The 17,895-nt window shown below is 44.1% G+C and overlaps 1 protein-coding gene across 1 annotated transcript in view; it reads left to right on the top strand.

Annotated features, from left to right (window-relative positions):
• Window positions 1-14,926: 14,926 nt before the first annotated feature.
• The window catches only part of LOC109300406 (transmembrane protein 182-like), a 28,093-nt gene continuing 25,124 nt past the window's right edge, over window positions 14,927-17,895 (top strand). Inside the window, exon 1 of the mRNA XM_019521071.1 lies at window positions 14,927-15,127. Within this exon, the coding sequence (XP_019376616.1) occupies window positions 14,975-15,127 (153 nt within the window). The 5' untranslated portion in view covers window positions 14,927-14,974. The remainder of the gene's footprint in view (window positions 15,128-17,895) is intronic.

Here is a 17,895-nt window from a genome sequence, read left to right as displayed (position 1 = left end):
TGTGTGTGTGTGTGTGTGTGTGTGTGTGTGAGAGAGAGAGAGAGAGAGAGAGAGAGAGAGAGAGAGAGACTTCTGTGGTATATTTCAGATTTCCAAGGGGACGTGGAAGTGGAAAAGGCCTTCTGGGCAATGGAGTCCAGAATCCAGGGTTTGCAGGCAACTGTCTACCTAAGGGATCATCCACGCCTTCCACAAAGGGACACAGCTCTGCTGCACCAACAGGCCCAGGGGGTTAGCATCAAGGGCTGCAGATGGCTGACCACTTATTTCTTGTGCACCAAGGGGGATTTGTAATCATGGCCTGCCTGCAGTGGGCCCAGGGACAGATTCTGATCTCTGCTCCCTTGGGGTAAATCCAGAGTCTCTCACTGAATCACAGGGTCCCTCACTGACTTCATCCCTCACAGGGAATGAAGAGAAATGCAGGGGATGAAGAGAAGTGCCAGTCACTAATGCAGAGGCAGTAACAGGTCACCTGCTTGGCTCATGCCACTGATTGAGACATCCAGATTTTCCAGGTTCTCTACACAGGTGGCTTGGATGCTCTGTTCCTCCTCAGCATCCTGATGGGAACGGTTTTTGGACTTCTGCACAGGAGACAGACAGAAAGCTCATGAGCTAGTCAAGAGGCACTGACTGGACACTCAGTCTCCACCTCCTTCGCAACCAGCTTGAATGCTGCACAGTTACCATTGATTTTATGTCCTGCTCAGAGCACACTGGAGCTGAGATAACAGAAAAGCCAAGCTGGTGGGCAGGTTCCCAAATCACAAACACCTCAAACACAGTAGAATGACTTGGTGGACACAGAGAGTTTCTGGGGCCTGGGAGTGAAAACTGGCAAGTATTCACTTCCCTCGTCCTTACAAGATAACCTTTCAGATTCAGCCCAGTGGACACAAATGTGAAGGCGTCACACACCCACGCTGCTCTGTCTGCTCCAGGGGTCCAGCCAGCTCAATCCTCTGTGTCTTGTCAATGTGACTCTATCAATGGGCCAAGCTATGTCCTGGGCACCAAGATGCATCCTTGGGGGTCTATTTTTACAAGAGAATATATCTGTTCTCACAGAAGTTTCCCTGACGGACTGTGTGGTCAGGGTTTTCTCTCATTCCTTGGTGCCTGAAGGGGTAAATCTCAGCCTCATCAGAAGATGTACATAGTCCAGGTCAGAGTCTGGTTTCCCTGAGACCCTGGAAAAAATCCAGAGTAGCTCCACTCCCTTAGAGCTCCCTAGATCTGTACCAGGGGAATGGATCTGACCCTGGTTCTAATGACTCAGCCTGGCTGCCCTGGGGCACTCTACACTCCTGTTCAAGCCAATGGCAGGCTTCAGTCTGCTAGGACAGCAGCACCAAGTCCCTCAATTTCTCCTACCATTTCTCTTACCATTTGGCTGCCAGACAAGCTAGACTGCTTGAAAATATAGGCCACTAAGTCCTAGGCCCAGTCATCCAGGCCTTGCACATTGAGTAGCATCCTGCTGAAATGGAGAATGGCCTTCTTCACCTGGAGGGGAGGAGAGGACAGACAGGAGTCAAGACTGCCCTTGTGCCCAAATGGTGGAGGGGACTGACCATGGCACAACCCCCCCTCAGACCTTGGACAGGGTGGCAGGGAGGGGGGAGGGTCCCCAGGCCTCCAATTTTACTTCTAGGGGTTATAAAGAGGGCCCCATTCACACAGGCAAGAGAACAATGTGTCCTTGCTACTCAGTAGTCCCATATTGGCATCTGAGGGAAAGCAGATCCCCCTCCCCACTGGCAATCTGATAACACTTCCCTAGATCCTGACTCTCCCCCAGCTGTGGAACCAGAGGGGCAGACTCGCTGCACTGCCTTCCCTGAAGATGGTGATAGGGAGGAAAGGTTTTCTCCACAAGAGAACCAAGTATCTCAGGTGTGAATTTTGTGTCAGGTCCATGTGCCATCCCTAGCATAGCCACTATTCACAAATCACCTCACCTCTGTACTCTGATCACCAAGTGAGCACTGTGTGGCTTTGACTATTTCACATTTTTTGCATCTCTGGCACTGGAAGGAGAAGGAGGGCACAATATTGATTTGTTCTGGGAGCTCACCCTCCATAGCAAGATGCACCCAGATTTCAAAAGACTTGCTTGTGGCAACCTGCACAAACTCCTGTCTCTCCTTTGGAACCTGGGAAAGTCTCTTGGGCCATAACAAAGGTCTTGTTAAACCTCTTGACTTCAGAGTGCTGCCAGGAAAGGTGTCTGACCAGAATTTGGCCCCAGCATACCTGTGTCATCCAGCAGGACTCAGGGTGCTACTGGCCCTCTGTGATGAAGCAGCAGAGGACATAGGTCTGGCTCTTGAGTGCAGCTATAGCAGGACAGGTTATTAGTCCTGGACAGACCTAACTCAGTTCCTGAAGGTTCAGCCAAGATGGCAGTCAACACATGTGCTCTGGTCATACTTACAGTCAGCAGCAATGATGCCACTAAAGATTGACATGGATACCACATGGCTTGCCTCCTTGTCCGTCTTGAGCTGGGAGCCCACAAGGGAAATAAATTAGTCTGGGGAGAGACAGGCTGCAGGAGAGAAGAGCACTACCTCAGTGACCTTAGCAGTCCTTGTTCTTATTCCCCTTTCCAGGGTTTGGCACAGTGCATGGAGGTTCAAAGGAAACCCCCGTGTCATTTGGAGTCTCTTGTCCTTACCAAGCAGACTGAGACAGTAGAACACCTTGACGTAGTTCTCTGGTCTCAGCAGCTGTGTGTTATCACATACCTGTGGGAAGAAGGGAAGGGATTCTCCACAGTCCCATCTGGATGGAGATGAAAGTGTGCAATGGACCCCAAATTCCCACTTTCTATGAGTTGAACCAGAGTCTTCCTGAGCCCCAGGAGACATCATTGCAATCACAGCAAGAGCCAAGAACTCAAAGGTCCAGACCACAAACAAGAGGGGATTCTGATTTCCAACTTTCTTTAGCGGCACGGCTGCTCTTGGCTGGACTTACACAGCAAGGTTGATTGTTCTGGTTCTGACTTGCTATGACAAAGGGATTTGCATGGACCTGCCCCATCAGTTGAACATGACTGAGGCGAGACAAGGAGGCCACCATCTGTTTTCTTCTTCTTGGGCAAGGTTGCCAGCAGAGTGTAGCTTTGCACTGCCATCAGCTGGATCTGTCTGGCTAAAGGGACTTGGACCTGATGGGCCTCAGGATGAGCAGTACAGGAACAACCTCCCCTTACCTGGGTGTGCAGGGCAAAGCAGATGGTCTTGAGCTTCTTGTTGGGGAGAAGGACCTAAAAATCATAGGCTACTTCCAAGAGCTGGGTCAGACTCTGCAACAGAAGGTGACAGAGGGGAGGGTTAGCGAGAACCATGGAGTGAGCAAGAGCAGAAAATTAGTGAGTGAGAAAAAATACCTCATTGCCCCATGCTTAGTGCTTTACTGCTTTGGTGCTGGAATTTTCCACATCTGTAGTTCTGACCACAACACATATTGTGCTGTTTGAGCTCCTGTTCAGTACCCTGAATACACACCCACCTGGATTACCACTCTCTGGAGATTCAGGTTCCTTTGAAAGGAGGCCAGGAAGAGAGTGGGTCCCACAGCCCATGGGTGTCATAGGCTCCAAAACAGTGACAAGGCATAGGGAGTTCACAGGGGTGCATATGCACCCCTTGAGTGTGCTGGTGCACCCCTGACAGGCAGCACTCCCCGATTAGGTGATGGACCTGCGAGTACCAGGTGGGGAGTGGGGGGCACCAGATGAAGCACTGCTGGTACTTCCGGGAGTGCTGCAGCCGTTTCCCAGTTGGTGCGATTGGCCAAAGGGGACCCCACCTCCCCCCGGTCAACAAGATTGGCCTTGGGGGCACCCCTTCCCTGGTTGTTGAGCGGCTGCGGGGGGTCATGTGCTGCCCCCTGGCTCAGGTGGCACGCGTTGCCTATGCCCTGAAAGTGACCACAGATTTAGAACCAGCCAGCATCTGCCTATACAGGCCCAGGGACACAGGAATAGGGAGCGCAGAGCTGAAGTGGGATTTTCCCCTCTGGGGGGCTGCACAGGTGCAAATAAAGAGAGCGCAGCCTGTTTCACCCAGGAGAGACATGCTTCACAGGCAGTGGGGTGGAAGCCATCCACTTCTATAACCCATCATAGGGAGCCCCAAATCTCCATGTTTTAAACTGTCAGGCCCTGACTATAATCCCTGTACTCCATAAGAGACAATCTCCAATCCTCCCTACTCCATGGAGCTTTGAGAGGCCAAGCCCAGAGGAAACAGAGTGAAATTCAGCTGGAAGAAGCGGTCCAATAGTTAATTTTGTCTCCCCTTATCAGACTTCCCGGGAAGTGGAAGTGGCATTCCCAACACGGCCGTGATCTACAGGTCGGGCTGCCATGAATTTAGGCCCCCAAGGGTAGGCAAGGCTGATTCATTAAGGAGTCTTGAACTGCACCAGGAAAGCCCTAAAGAGCTATGAAGTTCCTAGGGCAATTCACACACACACACACACACACACACACACGCCAGTGTGCAGACCCACACATACAGACAGAGGCCAATGCTGGTTTTCCAGGTGGCATCTCACCACAGTGACATGAAGATTGTCGACCCCTCCCTCATACTGCAGCAGGACACAGGGGAGCTTCTCAAAAACAGTATCGTGATGCCCTTTGTGATGGAGAAGAGGCCCATCACGGGTCCCATCACCTTGACCACAGCCTGCTGCAGCTACAGAGAGGCAAGGCAGGACTGAGTCCCTCAGACAGACTTTCTGGGAGGTTGCTCTGGACCAGCAGAGGCATAGGGGACTGCTGACCAATTAGGGGCTGTGTATCATGTAAGCTTTTACATGGCTGCATAAATCTCCATATATAAGTATCCCCATAGGAAGCTAAATTTGTTTTGATGTAGAATATCCCAGTCCCTCAGATCACCTTGGACTTTTTCTGTCTTCTCAAGGAGTGCGGTACATTCCAACATGGATTTAGTATTTAAATCTGCCCGTGGTTGAATCTGTAAGAAATAAAAACATGTAGGAACCAGGAAAGGCTTCTTTTTTTTTTTTTCATCTTGTCATTCAAAAGGGCTTGTTGAAGCCCTCATATGTTTCAGGACTGGGTTGCAACCATCTTGTCCAGACTGAGGTTTGGCAAGGTTTATGCTGAATTTACATTTACACTTCATGGCCAAGGCCCACAATGCATATGAATGATTAAGAATCTTTCTTTACCATGACTGGTTACGTTGATTCCAGGTGATAAAGGCAGCTGTCAAATAATCTGTAAGAACAATGCTTGGTTTTAGCTTTGCTTCACTTGGGATCCTGCTCACCAGTCCTCTAAGGCTCCTCAAGTCTGATTTTCTAAAGCTCAGTGTTTATATTTTGCTGTGCTTGGTTCTTGCCTACCTTTGGCTCATCAATCATCTTTTCAGGGTCGATGTTTGCAGGTATCAGGATCATCCTGACACAGAAAGCAGGGTAATGGGAGGCTGCCAAAAGGAGACGTTTAGGAATTCTTGAGAAATTTCCTGTTGCAAGGCATTTTCCAGACATGAACTAGTGAATACCTTAAGTTGGAGGAAAGGTGACTAAGGGGGCACATGACAGCAGCCTTCAAGTAAGACTGCCATAAAAAGAACATTTTTTTTTCCTTGCTGCAGCAGGTAGGATGAGAAGCAATGGCTTTCTATTGCAGCAAACTAGATTTAGACTAGATCTCAGAAAAAACACTTTCACTGTTAGAATGACACGGTAGTGGGATACGTTGCCCAGAAAGTTGTGGAATCTCCTTCTTTGGAGGTTTTCAAGAAGAGGTTGGAGAAGTATTGGCCAGGGATGATTCAGGAGTAGCATTCCTACATTTGAGCTGGGGGTTGGACCCAATGACCCTTGATGTCCCTTGCATGCAGGGAGCAGATTGTGGCTCTGCATTAGGCCCCGGCCCCAAGCTATCACCAACCCATGATCCCAATCCCAGCTCCACCACCAGCCCCACCTACCTATCTGTCCCTGACACTACTCCCCACCTGCCTACAGCCCTATCCCATCCACGTTGCCAAATGTGTCCTGCCCACATGGGTCCTGGGCCTGTCTTCATGGAGGCCCCACCTATCTACCCACTCCATCCAGAGCCCCCAGTGGTGCACCCAGGGTGGAAGGGTTGGAGTGCCCATGGGTCTGGCTGTGGCAGCCCAGACTGACAGTGGCAGCTAGAAGGAGCTGCTGCTGTGGGGGCTGCCAGCAAACAAGTCTCCCTTGGGACTACACACATTGGAGCCTTTGGCAGCCCTTGGTTCTCACACCAGGCTTCAGCTCTTGTTCTTTCCCCTGGGGTGTTTGCACTTGGTCAGTGAATAAAACTCACCCCCAACTTTGATACATTTTTTAGAACTACCTGGAGGAGAGAGGACATCTTGACCTGGGGTGAGTTGTGTGTGGAAGCACAGAACACAGTTCAGCGGATTTCACAGAGGTGCGGGGAGGCTTTGTTTTTAACCTTTTATGGGTGCAACAGCTTAACCGGGATGTGCATCTAAAAGAATTAAATGTTAGAATTGAAAATCATCTCTCTCCCCTTCCCAAGTCATGCCCTGTCTCCATGCTTTTGTTTCCCAGATCTAACAAGCAGGTACTGCTGTTTGGCACCCATGATCACCCTGGACACCTGGGTCCCCTCTGTCCACCCTGCTAGCTGCAGATGAAGGGGAAGCCCACCTCAATACTTCACAAAAATAAACTTCACACTTAGGATTCTTTGCCATGGGGGCCAGTGAATAGCACAGAGCAGGAAATCTCTATGTAGTAAGAGGGACTGTAAGGTCTCCTGGCCATGGTCTGGAGCAAGGTGTTCATGGAGCTGGGTGGAGATGTGGAATGGAGCCTGCTGAGCAGGGTCGACTCAAGAACCGTCAAGGGCAGCAGGGCCCTTGTGTCTGCAGGGAAGGGGAAACCCCAGTGTGAGAAATGCCCCATTTTCCATCTCTTGGCAAGAGAAAATGAATTATTGTATAGCAAGCCCCCTGACCTTCTCCTCCCCCCCTCTCCCCTCCCTTCCCCCCACAGACAGAGAAAGCATCCAGGCCAGTAAGCACTTGCAGCTTTTTATTGCAAAAGCAGTGGGAAGGGTGTGTGTAGATGAAACAGGGGCCCTAAATTGAAGCAGTGGATTTTAAAAAACACCATTTCAATTTAGGGATGATTAAACCCCCATGTTGTGCACACACCCTGCTGACTTACCTGCCTTTCCAGCGCGGAGGGGAGGGTGAGCTGCTGGTGGGTGGAGCAGTCGCTGGGCTGAGTGGGGGGGGAGGCTGGTGCTTCCCTCCGCAGCAGTGGCGGCTCCTCCCAGGTGGCACCCACCCACAGGCACCTGACTCGGGTGGTCCCGGGGGGCACTGCATCCGTAGAGGGCAGCATTGGGCCCCCGTGCATCTCAGGCAGGCAGGCAGGCAGGCTCCAGGAGGGGAAGAAAAAAAAAAAGATTAGGTCTGCCACTTTTCTTGGGTGGAGCCTGCTTTCCTGGGGTGCTGCCAGGCTTCCTGTAGAGCCATGGAGCTGCACAGATTCTGGTGCTTTGCTTTGCAGCTGTAGGGGCCGAAAACTAAAACTCTTTGAAGGAGTTTTAGTTTGCTGCATTCCAAGTCATTTAAGGTGCATTAGACTGCCAAATTTCCTACAGCGGCTGGAATTAATGTGCAACACGCTGCCAACGCGTGCAGAAACCAACACCATTAAAGCGGTGCAAAACCATTTAGGCCACTTTAAAGTGTTGTGCACACATGCCTCTCATTTCGTCTATACACGGCCTCAGTAACAACCTTGAGGACTCAGGATGCCGGAGGGTTAGGTGCACATTCCTGTTGCCTCTGGATATGGGATGGGAGGGGAGATACTGTTCTGCACAGTGGGCACTAGGGGCCAGAAGAGGAGGATGGATGGGTGGAGAGTGCCTGTTCTGTATACTAGATATAAAGTAACCAGTAGCATGACTAAGGAAGGGAGATGGGCAGCAGCCCCATGTGCTAACTTTGGACAGTAGCTGCCAAAGCCTTGCAACCACACCAAGCATTGTGGCAGTCAGAAGTCACTGCTTCCCCACTGTGTTATCACTGCCCTGTGAGCCCAGCTGCTCTGTGGCACCTCTTAATGTAACTAGTAAATGACTCGGACCTGATGAGCACACTGAGGCAGTGGGCTGGAGCAGCAGGGCATGTGGCAGGCATAGAGATGGTCTGGCCAGGTGGTAGAGCATCTCTTTGGAGGACCCAGCCTTGGTTGCTTCAGGGCATGTTGCAGGAGTTTGCCCTGCACCAGCTTTTTCCCGTGTATTTTTTTTTTTTTTGATACCAGGATGTCCCAGTATCAAACTTAGAGTCTGCACAGCAAATATGCAGCGTGGGGAACATTTTTTCATTCCTAGCATGCCTCCCATGGCATCTCAAACTGCTTTGAGATGCTGCAACAGGCACATACTCATCTGGACACAGCCTCACCGTCTATCCTGGATCAAATCTATGAGAGAAGGATGAATTTACAGGAGAGCTGGCAATGGGAAGAGAGCTTGAAAATTATTTATAAAATTAAATCCAATGCTGTATGCATGAAACCAAGAGAATAAAAGCATAGAAAAACTGCTGAACTAAACTGAAAAACTGAAACTCTAAAGAATCTGGATCTACATTGTCACTTGGAATGTACTTATTGAATCTTTAAATAGCCAAAGGTGAAACGGTAAGCCTGGGAAAAAAAAAACAAGGGTCCGATTTTGAACCTTTAACTTATCTGAATAGGCCCAACTCCTCACCAATGTGAATAAGGGCAATTCAACCACTTGCTAAAAGTTTAAACAAAAACTAATCACAGTCATTAAGGAAACACTTCACTAATTTGCTAGGGAGGCTGATTCCCTTGCCTTAAGTCACACTTTATTATTAAAACATCAGAGGAATTTACACATATCTGCTCTGTTATTGGCTTGGAAGACTTTCGTGGGTCAGCCCGGTTCACTGCTTTTCTTCTCAGACATCTATAGTGAAGGATCAGTGTAAAACAATTTCTTCATAGTCAGCAAAAGATGAATGGGTTAAGACAACATCACTTTTTAGCAATGTTAATTGTAGTGGCCACCTACAAAGGCCACTGTGATGCTAAATTATGACTACTACTAAGCTTGTACACAGCACTTTTCATCCATAGATCATAAAGTGATCTCCAGATGAATGCAGGAATTCCTGCTATATAGAGGCACTGAGAGATGATGCAACTTGCCCAAGATCACATAGCAGGGCTAGTGGTTGGACAAGAGCAGAATTCAGGGTCCCTTTTACCTACCTTGGTTTATCTACTGGACTACATTGTCTGCTTCCATAGAAAAATGCTGATCTTCTGCCTGTTGCTATGGTATTCTGAGCTTGTTGTATCAAATGTACAGTTAGAAATGAGAGAAGGTGGAAGGTTAGTTTTGGGTTATCAATTTGGACCTTTCTCCCAAAGGCTCTCTGCACCTCTTCAGTCTGAAAAACCAGACAGAAATAAGTCTAACTAGCTGGATTCCACTGCCTACAGGTCTGGATCTGACTCTCAATGGAACTCAAGTCTGCAAAGATGCGGAAAAGACAGAAGTTAACCAAACACTTCAGAATGGTTCCTCTGGGCTTGATTCTTCATCGCCTTTGTGATTCAGAGGCAGGGAACACCTATTTCTTTTTCCAAATCAATTAACCCATTGCTTGTAATTAGTATCATGCTCTGCAAGTGACAGTTCTATTTGCAGATGGCAAGAAGCTTAATCACAATTAGGTGAAGGAAATGATAATTTCCATTGTACAGACATTGAAGAGTAGAGAATGGAGGACTATCTCCTATATCTCAGTAGATGGCAGGCCTGTGTTTACACTATGGTTTGAGAATTCGTGTCATCAATAACATTAATTGATGTTTGCAAGTGTTTTGTGATGATGGTTTAGTAGTGCTCACTTACAAAATATGAATGCTGGGGAACTAAATAACTGAGGTTTGTGAAATGTGCTGTGATCTAGAGATGACAGATACTAGACAATGCCCTGATCCTGCATGTGTTTACCTTTACTGCTGAAATGAGCCAATTGACTTCAGTGGAACAAAGGACAGTAGTAAAGTGTCTGCAGTTTCCTGAGCCAGTCATCTGGAAATCAAGTGGAGTAAGTCAACTGAAACTTTAAAAAATAATTTCAAAACAATTTGTTGGAATTTAGACCCCTCACAATTTTTTAAAATAGGCATTAATTTAAATTTCAAATTGAGAAGTAATTTCTACTCTAAAAATGAAACTTTGAGATTTAGAAACTAATTAAATGAAATGCTTAAATTATTACTTAACTTTTCCCCCGAACTTTTGTTTTCAAAAAGGAAATCCACCCTAGCCAATTTTTTTCTGCAAATAGTTTTGGTTTTGGTATTTTCTGGTATAACATAATTTCCTCAAAAACTCCTCAATAGCTTCATTAGTGCAGGGCAGGAATGACTTTTAGACCATTTGTTACTTCTTTCTTTCTCTTCTTAGGACATCTGCTGCACTGTTAAATCTATCTGAATAAAGAGCTTTTTTAAATAGAGGACACTTAAAAACTATTTACCCTTCAAAAACAGAACAGGAATATATTTCATAATTAAAAACCATGTCTCTCGAAGGACAAAATTTACTGAGGAACTTTCTTTTTTATTAGCCTCCTTTTCTTTGGAGATTACATTATTGTTAGTAGAATATATCATATTGCAAGTTTATCTTCATTTATCAGCTCAACCAAGCACTTACCAAGAAGGGAACAATCCCTTTACAAAATTTTTTTAGTTAATTGTGAGCAAATATCAGTTAGAAGTACTTTGCAAGTCCCAGATCCTGGTGCCTAGTTAAATTCTCAGTCTTGCACCCAGGCTTCACTTACTAGGTTTGGGGACATACTGGGTACCTAAAGAAACCTCAGAAGCAGGCTAAGAAGGGAACTGCATACATTATTCAGGGATGAAAAGCATAGGGAAGGGACAGGGTTTAGCTACCCAGGATGGAGACTTGGCCAAAACAGTTGCCTATCTGGCTAAATAGGTATCTGTTTCATTTTGGGATCCTAGGTGAACCTTCTCCTGTTTGCCCAAGCATATACTGAGATCTCAATATAACTTTGAGGTTCTCCACATCCTAGGCACTTGCCTGGGATATAGAGAACCCTAGGTAGCAGGTGAGGCAGCTTTAAATTTTTAGGTTGTTAAAGGAACAGATAGGTATCTAAGTAGTTCTGAGGATCAAGGTGTGAGTGAGTTAGGAATACAAATGAATCACAAATCTCACTGAAAGTCAATGGGATCTTTGCTCTTAATTTAGTCCACTCCCCACAGCTGTGGATTCTGGAGGTGTCCTTGTTCTGATACAGCATTTCTAATTGTTTTATACATAGTTTTAGAAAACCAAATAGATCCCAAAGCATGAATGGAAAGGGCCATGCTGAAAACACTACACTCTTTTCCATTACATTTTTTTCAAGGCTCTGATCTCCAATGCACAATTTTGTTGTCTATCATGGTCAGGCATTTTCAGATCCTAATGGTGAAGAACACACGCATGGGGCAAGCTGAGAAGAAAGGAAGGTAATTAAACAGAGTGACATTTTGACTTTGTAAATGTAATTCCTATTTTCCATATGAAGAATTTGGAAAGTATTTGCCTGTACACATATCAGTCTATCAGAAACCAGTCCTGGGCACTGGCCTGGTTCTTTACCTCAGACACACAGGTTTTTTTCCACTGGGACTGAAATTCAATGGGGAAACTTTCCAAGTAGCAGAAAGAGCTAAATTACAAATATATATTAGCATAAATATAACAGACTCAGAGCCAAATCCAACTGACTAGAAGGTATGCAAATAAGACTGAAAAAATCATTAATACCTATTCTTTAAGGCACAGTTGCCCATATTATGGTTTCATTTAAGGATCTCTGATAATTATTATCTAGGACACAATGGAAGAGCGTACCCCAAGGTTTCTAGCTCAACTGTCTTCAGCTTTAAGATACAGTTCACAAATATAGAAGATAACTGATTTTCCTTGTCACTCAAGACAGGCTTTATTTCTAATTAAATAGAAATAGCTTATTATTGAAGATTAGTTAAGTGATAAATATACACCAGTTTGTATTTAGCTAACTATTCTATATTCAGTCAAAAAGGTAATCCAGTTAAGGTACCCATTGCATATAAAATAGCCAGATGATTATAAGATTAATATATACTATTAAGGCACAAAACTATGTAAAAAGTGTGTGTGTATGTAGTAAAGGAGCACTCAGGGATTAACAAGAAGAGGGTTAACAGTGAAAGAAAGGCTGCAGCTGTGCACAATTGCCATGATAGCAGGGCTGGGTCATCTGTTCTGAATTAAGTGAGCCTTCCCAGCACTTTATAAGTAGCAGGTTAGGAAGGTGAAGAGTTGGTTTGTTGGTAGTAGGAGCTGCTTTACTGTTGAAGGAACAAGGTGAAGAAAGGAGGAAAGAGGAGAATGGAGAGATCTTTTGCTTCTTTATTCTTCTTGCTGCTTTTTTTTTTTTTTTGAAACCAGGGTCCTATCTTGGCTGCCCAAAGCCCTTGCTGGGCTGTTCACTTTAAAACTTAGCTGCAGGAGTTTTGGTTGCTTGGCTCAGGGATTAGAAATCAAGCTGAAGGGACTGTGCTTTGAAAAGCTGACTCCAGCTCTGTGTTCAGATATATATGGACGGCTCCATGAATTGTGAGGCAGACCTTCAACCCCATGTCAAACTCTGTGGGGAGGTCATTTAGGTTCTTTAGAGCTAGTTCCAAAAAAGCTCTAGCAAGCATGTTGACAGAATTAAGAGTCCCTAGTTTATTGGCCCCATTCCTGGTTTTAGATTATCTGATTCCCCCACCCCAGTTTACCTACTACAGTTGAGAGAAATAATTTCCAGTTAGTGAACATACAGGGACTATGGGATATATGCAACTCCTTCCAGATGCACACTGGAGGGAAGACTCTGGAAAATATATAGCTTTTGGGTAACAGAGTCTTCATTCATTTTCCCCTTTGCAAAGGGGACCTGTGTATGTGAGTAGGGGGTTCATGAGTAGGTGTCACGAAGCATGATGAATGTGTAAAACAAGTGGCATCCACTCATGTTGCTGAATTACCCACTACGCTGCCAGTAATGTCAGCCCAAATACCACCCCATGGTGTTCTTGCACATTTTTTCCTAGGCCTATCCCATCCTACTCCACATGTGAGACATTCTGTGGATACTTATTTGACCTTTTCATATCTTTCCCCAAAAGCTCACTTTTGCAACAGCGCCTCCACAAAGATGGATTAGTAAGGAGGGGTATGGAGAACACAGCTATTTAGGGCATAATCTTGTTCATGGAGACTTGCTCAACTCTTCTATTATACATCCTGCAATGTTTTAGAAAGAATGTGGACTATTCTAGGGCAAAAAGAAAGAATGTTCTATACTTTCTATAAGGTACTTTAAACACTTATGGACATGAGTAATTATCATGAAAGTCCACTTGTGAACTTTTTGATGAGGAATAGATATCCAATGTAATAACTGAAGGGCTACTTCATACCTGAAATATTAAGAAATAACAATGATGATAGAAAAGCCTATTGTGGCAATTTAAAACTTCACAGTCATAAAACAATAGAGAATAGATCTGGATAGATAGACTTACTGCTCTCTCAAAGGGCTTATCATTTGGGAAGGTGTAGTAAAAAAGAACACCCCAGAACATTTGCTTGATTTCAAGTACTCATTGGATGCTTGCACAATTAATCTGAATCATTAAACATATTCAAAAATTGATCTGCCAACACAAATAATTTGTAGTACCCCGCAGTTGATTTGTTCCATAGGGAGAGGGGAAGAGGGATTTACATGTCGGCTTACAGTGAGTATCAAGACTGAAGTCAGTAAGCTAGTCCAGTGTCTTCAAGAGCCAAAAGAGCTTGAATTCTGTCTTATACAAATGATCTGTCCCCATGACCACATTGTTGGCATGTCATGAGAACAGAGTGGTTGCCATACTGAATTACATTTTTCTTGTCTGATATCCTGTCCTTGGCAATAGCCTGCAGCAAATCCTTTTGAAGAAAACAAGAGAATATTAGAAACCAAATAGCAATGAAAACTCCACTCTGTTGGAATTTTCCCCCCATTTCTGATGGGACACTTCCTTAGAGATATAGTTACATGTTGGTAGGGGCAAATAAATATGCTGTGGCAGGAAAGCAGAGAAGAAAGAGCCTTTCTCAGGACCACCTAAAGAGACCACCTATATTGCTATCTTTCCATTTGCACTTGACTTAAAAACTTGATTTACATTTTGACTTAACATTGGATAACATAGTAGCATCACATGATAAAATACACTTGCTGTAGGATTTAGACCTGTAGAAAAATCATCATCTCTGAAACACAGAGACATGACTGATACTGGCCAGAATCTAAATACCATGTTTTGGGCCTCTATATTTTTCACTTGAAATGAAAACTAGTCCTTTCCTACCTTAAAGGAGAGGTAAAAGAAATAAGAAGTGAGAGCAGAAGGAAGAGACAATGTGTGTGTTGCCACTTTTCTGAATGTGACTGCATATATTCGCTAGAAATGAATATGAAAATGACTATAGAAGCTGCTCGACACCATTAATATGACCACTCTACATTGTTTTAATAAAATGAATGCCCATGTTTGTATCTGGAAATCTTCATACTGTATCTCTATAGCTATTTGTCATGTTTCTTTAATGCCACAGCTGTTTGGTTGTACCAGGTCATCTGCTTTTATTAGTCCTTTTCCCAGTGCCCTGTGAAACTCACACCAGTCATGAAAAAGATGCTTATCTCAGTCCAAAAATAGCACCTGCTCCTCATACCCCTCCTTTCAGTGTCTCTGGGCACTTCAGTGTTTTAATTCTTTTCCAAGTTTCAAGCCTACTACTTCTACCATGAAGGTTGGGATAGCAGCTTTTATAGCAGGAATCCTTGGTGGGATTGGTGTTCTACTGTTTCTCATATCTTTTGGAACAGATTATTGGCTGCTAGCTACAGAGACATGTGGTATCTTTGAACCTGGAAATAACACTCTTCAGACTGAGGAGGTAAAAGCAAGTAGTTTTGTGATATTCTGCAAGAAAAACATGCTTTAAAAAATTCCATAAAAATGTTAAATCTGCCACAGAAAATAATGTAACTGGTGGTGCTGTTAGTTTTTTAATATGTGATAGTTAACACATTCAGTGCATAAAAACTCAGTCTATGAAGCAGGAACTAGCACCTCCATATTTTATGCTACTAACAAAGACGTGATTCAAAGAATACATAGGAAGCCCCGAGGAGAAACCTTTATGATACTGTGATAGACATGGGACACAAAGTTGAAATTTAAGATATAATAGATTTATTCTCTTACAACATTTGCTTCTAAAGGCATTTATTTCCTGATGTCATCATCATTAAAGTTTTTTCTTTAATTTCTGCATATGACTAATATTTTATATTTAATATGTAGATCTTTCTGATCAGTTAAATCTCAAGTGTCTCTAACACAGATAGTCAAGTGAAGGGAACACAAAATGTGTGGCTTAAAGTACATAAGACCTCATTCTGTCTGTTTACTTAATATGGTGAGATGGCTAAGTGTTTCAAAATTTGGCTTTAAGAAAAATATAGGATTTTTGATATCAGGGAACATTGTTTAATTTTTGCAGTATTGTGCAGCATTTTATTGCATTTTGAATCATTAAAATTAATAGTTTATTGCTCCATTCTGATATGGTTCATGTACAGATCTCTTTGAAACCTTGAGTTTTAGCTGAATTTACTTGTGGTGAAATATTTAATTCCTTATTAAGCTCTATGGAATGACAGTTGAATCAGCTTCATGAAACTAAATTCTTCTCAAACATTTTTCTTCCAGTCCCCATGTATGGTTTTATTACCAATTTTCAGAAATGCTGTATTCTTTTGTTATGCAGACTTTTCTTTACTTCAAAGTTCAATCCAATTATATTTGATTTTTATGTTATGTGATTCACTTGTGGAAAACTTCATGAGGTTAGCAATAAGCATCTTCCATAGCTTGAGGATTTCATAATACAGAATAGCTTGCTGGCTGTATGAGTCAGATTTCCAAATGACTGTCTATCTCAAGAAGCAAAATGATGATAGAAAGATGACTTCCCAGCAGACAAATAATCTTTGTATAAAACAGCACAATAAGACTCTGAAGATGGCAGACTGTAAAACTTTAACAGGCATAAAAGTACAGTTCAGATTTTTTTTCACTTAGGAAATGAAATGACGTTTTCTTTCCTATAGCTTATTTAAAAAAATATACTCTGTTGTATTTAAAGTGAAAGGATTACAAGGCAAGCGCTGATGTACTGCATTAAATAAAACAAACCTCTCAGACATTTCACATATGTTGTTAGGCCAACTGTTTGCACATGACACATTCAGAGGGATCCTGAAAAATGCCAGTTGGGAGTAGGAACAACTTTAACTCTTGCCCTTGAGGTTTTTGCTTTTATTCTATGCAGTGTCTTTGTAATTGAATTGTTGCTCCATGCCCTAGGCTGCAGTTTATATTTTTCCTTGCTCATCCCTTTGTAACAGGCAGACTTTAGCCATTGAGAGTCTTGGTTATTGGCCAACTGGTGGCCAAATGAAAGTGCAGATTTAGCAAGTCATCAGTCGCCCATTTGATGTTGTTGTGCAGCTTCTCTGTTGTCAGAGTTAGGTTCAGACCTAGTCTGAAAGCAACAGCTTTTCAAGGGGGAGAGTGTCTCTTGCCAAATTAGTACAAGCTGTACTTTGGTCTTTTGGTGTTTAAGTCCTGCTTAACTGAGACCCATCACTCTTTCTCTCCGCTGAAGCCGGGTGGATTTATCCAGTGAGATATAGAACACTTCAAGTCCCTTGAATATAATGCTTTCTAAGAGCTGCTCCACACTTCACCCAGTCAAGTTCTACAATAGTAATAGTGCTTCTTTATCAAACTGTGCATGAGAACAATTGATTTAATTACAGCTCTAATTATTTTCCCAGCAGAACAGCTGGGACATTTCCACTCTTGAAATAGCCTTTGAAATGACCTTGTGCTTTGAATAACCTTTGTACACATGGCAGTGGATGGGGCAAAATGCATCAAGATGCTAATATTCCCAAAATGAGGAGACTGATATAGAAAAAGAGAAACTCCTATCTGAGCTAACCTTTTTGCATTCAGCAAAGAAACAGAGAGAGAGAAGGGTTGGGCCAAACCTTTCTGGATCATCTAGTTCACTACAAACTGTGTTCTGAAGAACCCTGGGGGTTCACAGTTGGTAACCAGGGATTCTCTGCAAAGAGATTGGTGATAAAATGAATGGAAAAAGGTTAGCTCAGAGTGGAGTTACTCTTTTTATATATCGGTCTCCTCATTTGGGAACATATACACAGGTAAGCGACAGGGGCCAGGGCAATGCTGAAAGTAGGGGGTCAGTGCACACATCCACAGGAGGCCTCAAATGCCTCTACACAAATGCTCATAGTATGGGAAACAAGTAAGAGGAACTTACCCTCCTGCTATCTGACACCAACCCAGACATAGTGGGGATCACTGAAACGTGGTGGGACCCAACGCATGACTGGGCGGTGAATATCAAGGGCTATAGGGTGTACAGGAGGGATAGGACAGGGAGGAAAGGTGGGTGCGTGGTGCTCTACATTAAGGAGCAATACACATCCTTGTCAATTAACAAAGAATCAGAAGTGCACACGGAAGTGCTCTGGGTTAGAATACAAGGCAGTCGAGGGGAAAGAGACTTAACGGTGGGGGTCTACTACAGACCTCCCAACCAAGGGGAAGAGCTAGACCAGGAATTCT

Source organism: Gavialis gangeticus, unplaced genomic scaffold, assembly GCF_001723915.1.
Source record: "Gavialis gangeticus isolate Ggan-Ray unplaced genomic scaffold, GavGan_comp1, whole genome shotgun sequence".
Classification (NCBI taxonomy): Eukaryota; Metazoa; Chordata; order Crocodylia; family Gavialidae; genus Gavialis; species Gavialis gangeticus.
This window is presented reverse-complemented; position numbering and strand designations above follow the sequence as displayed.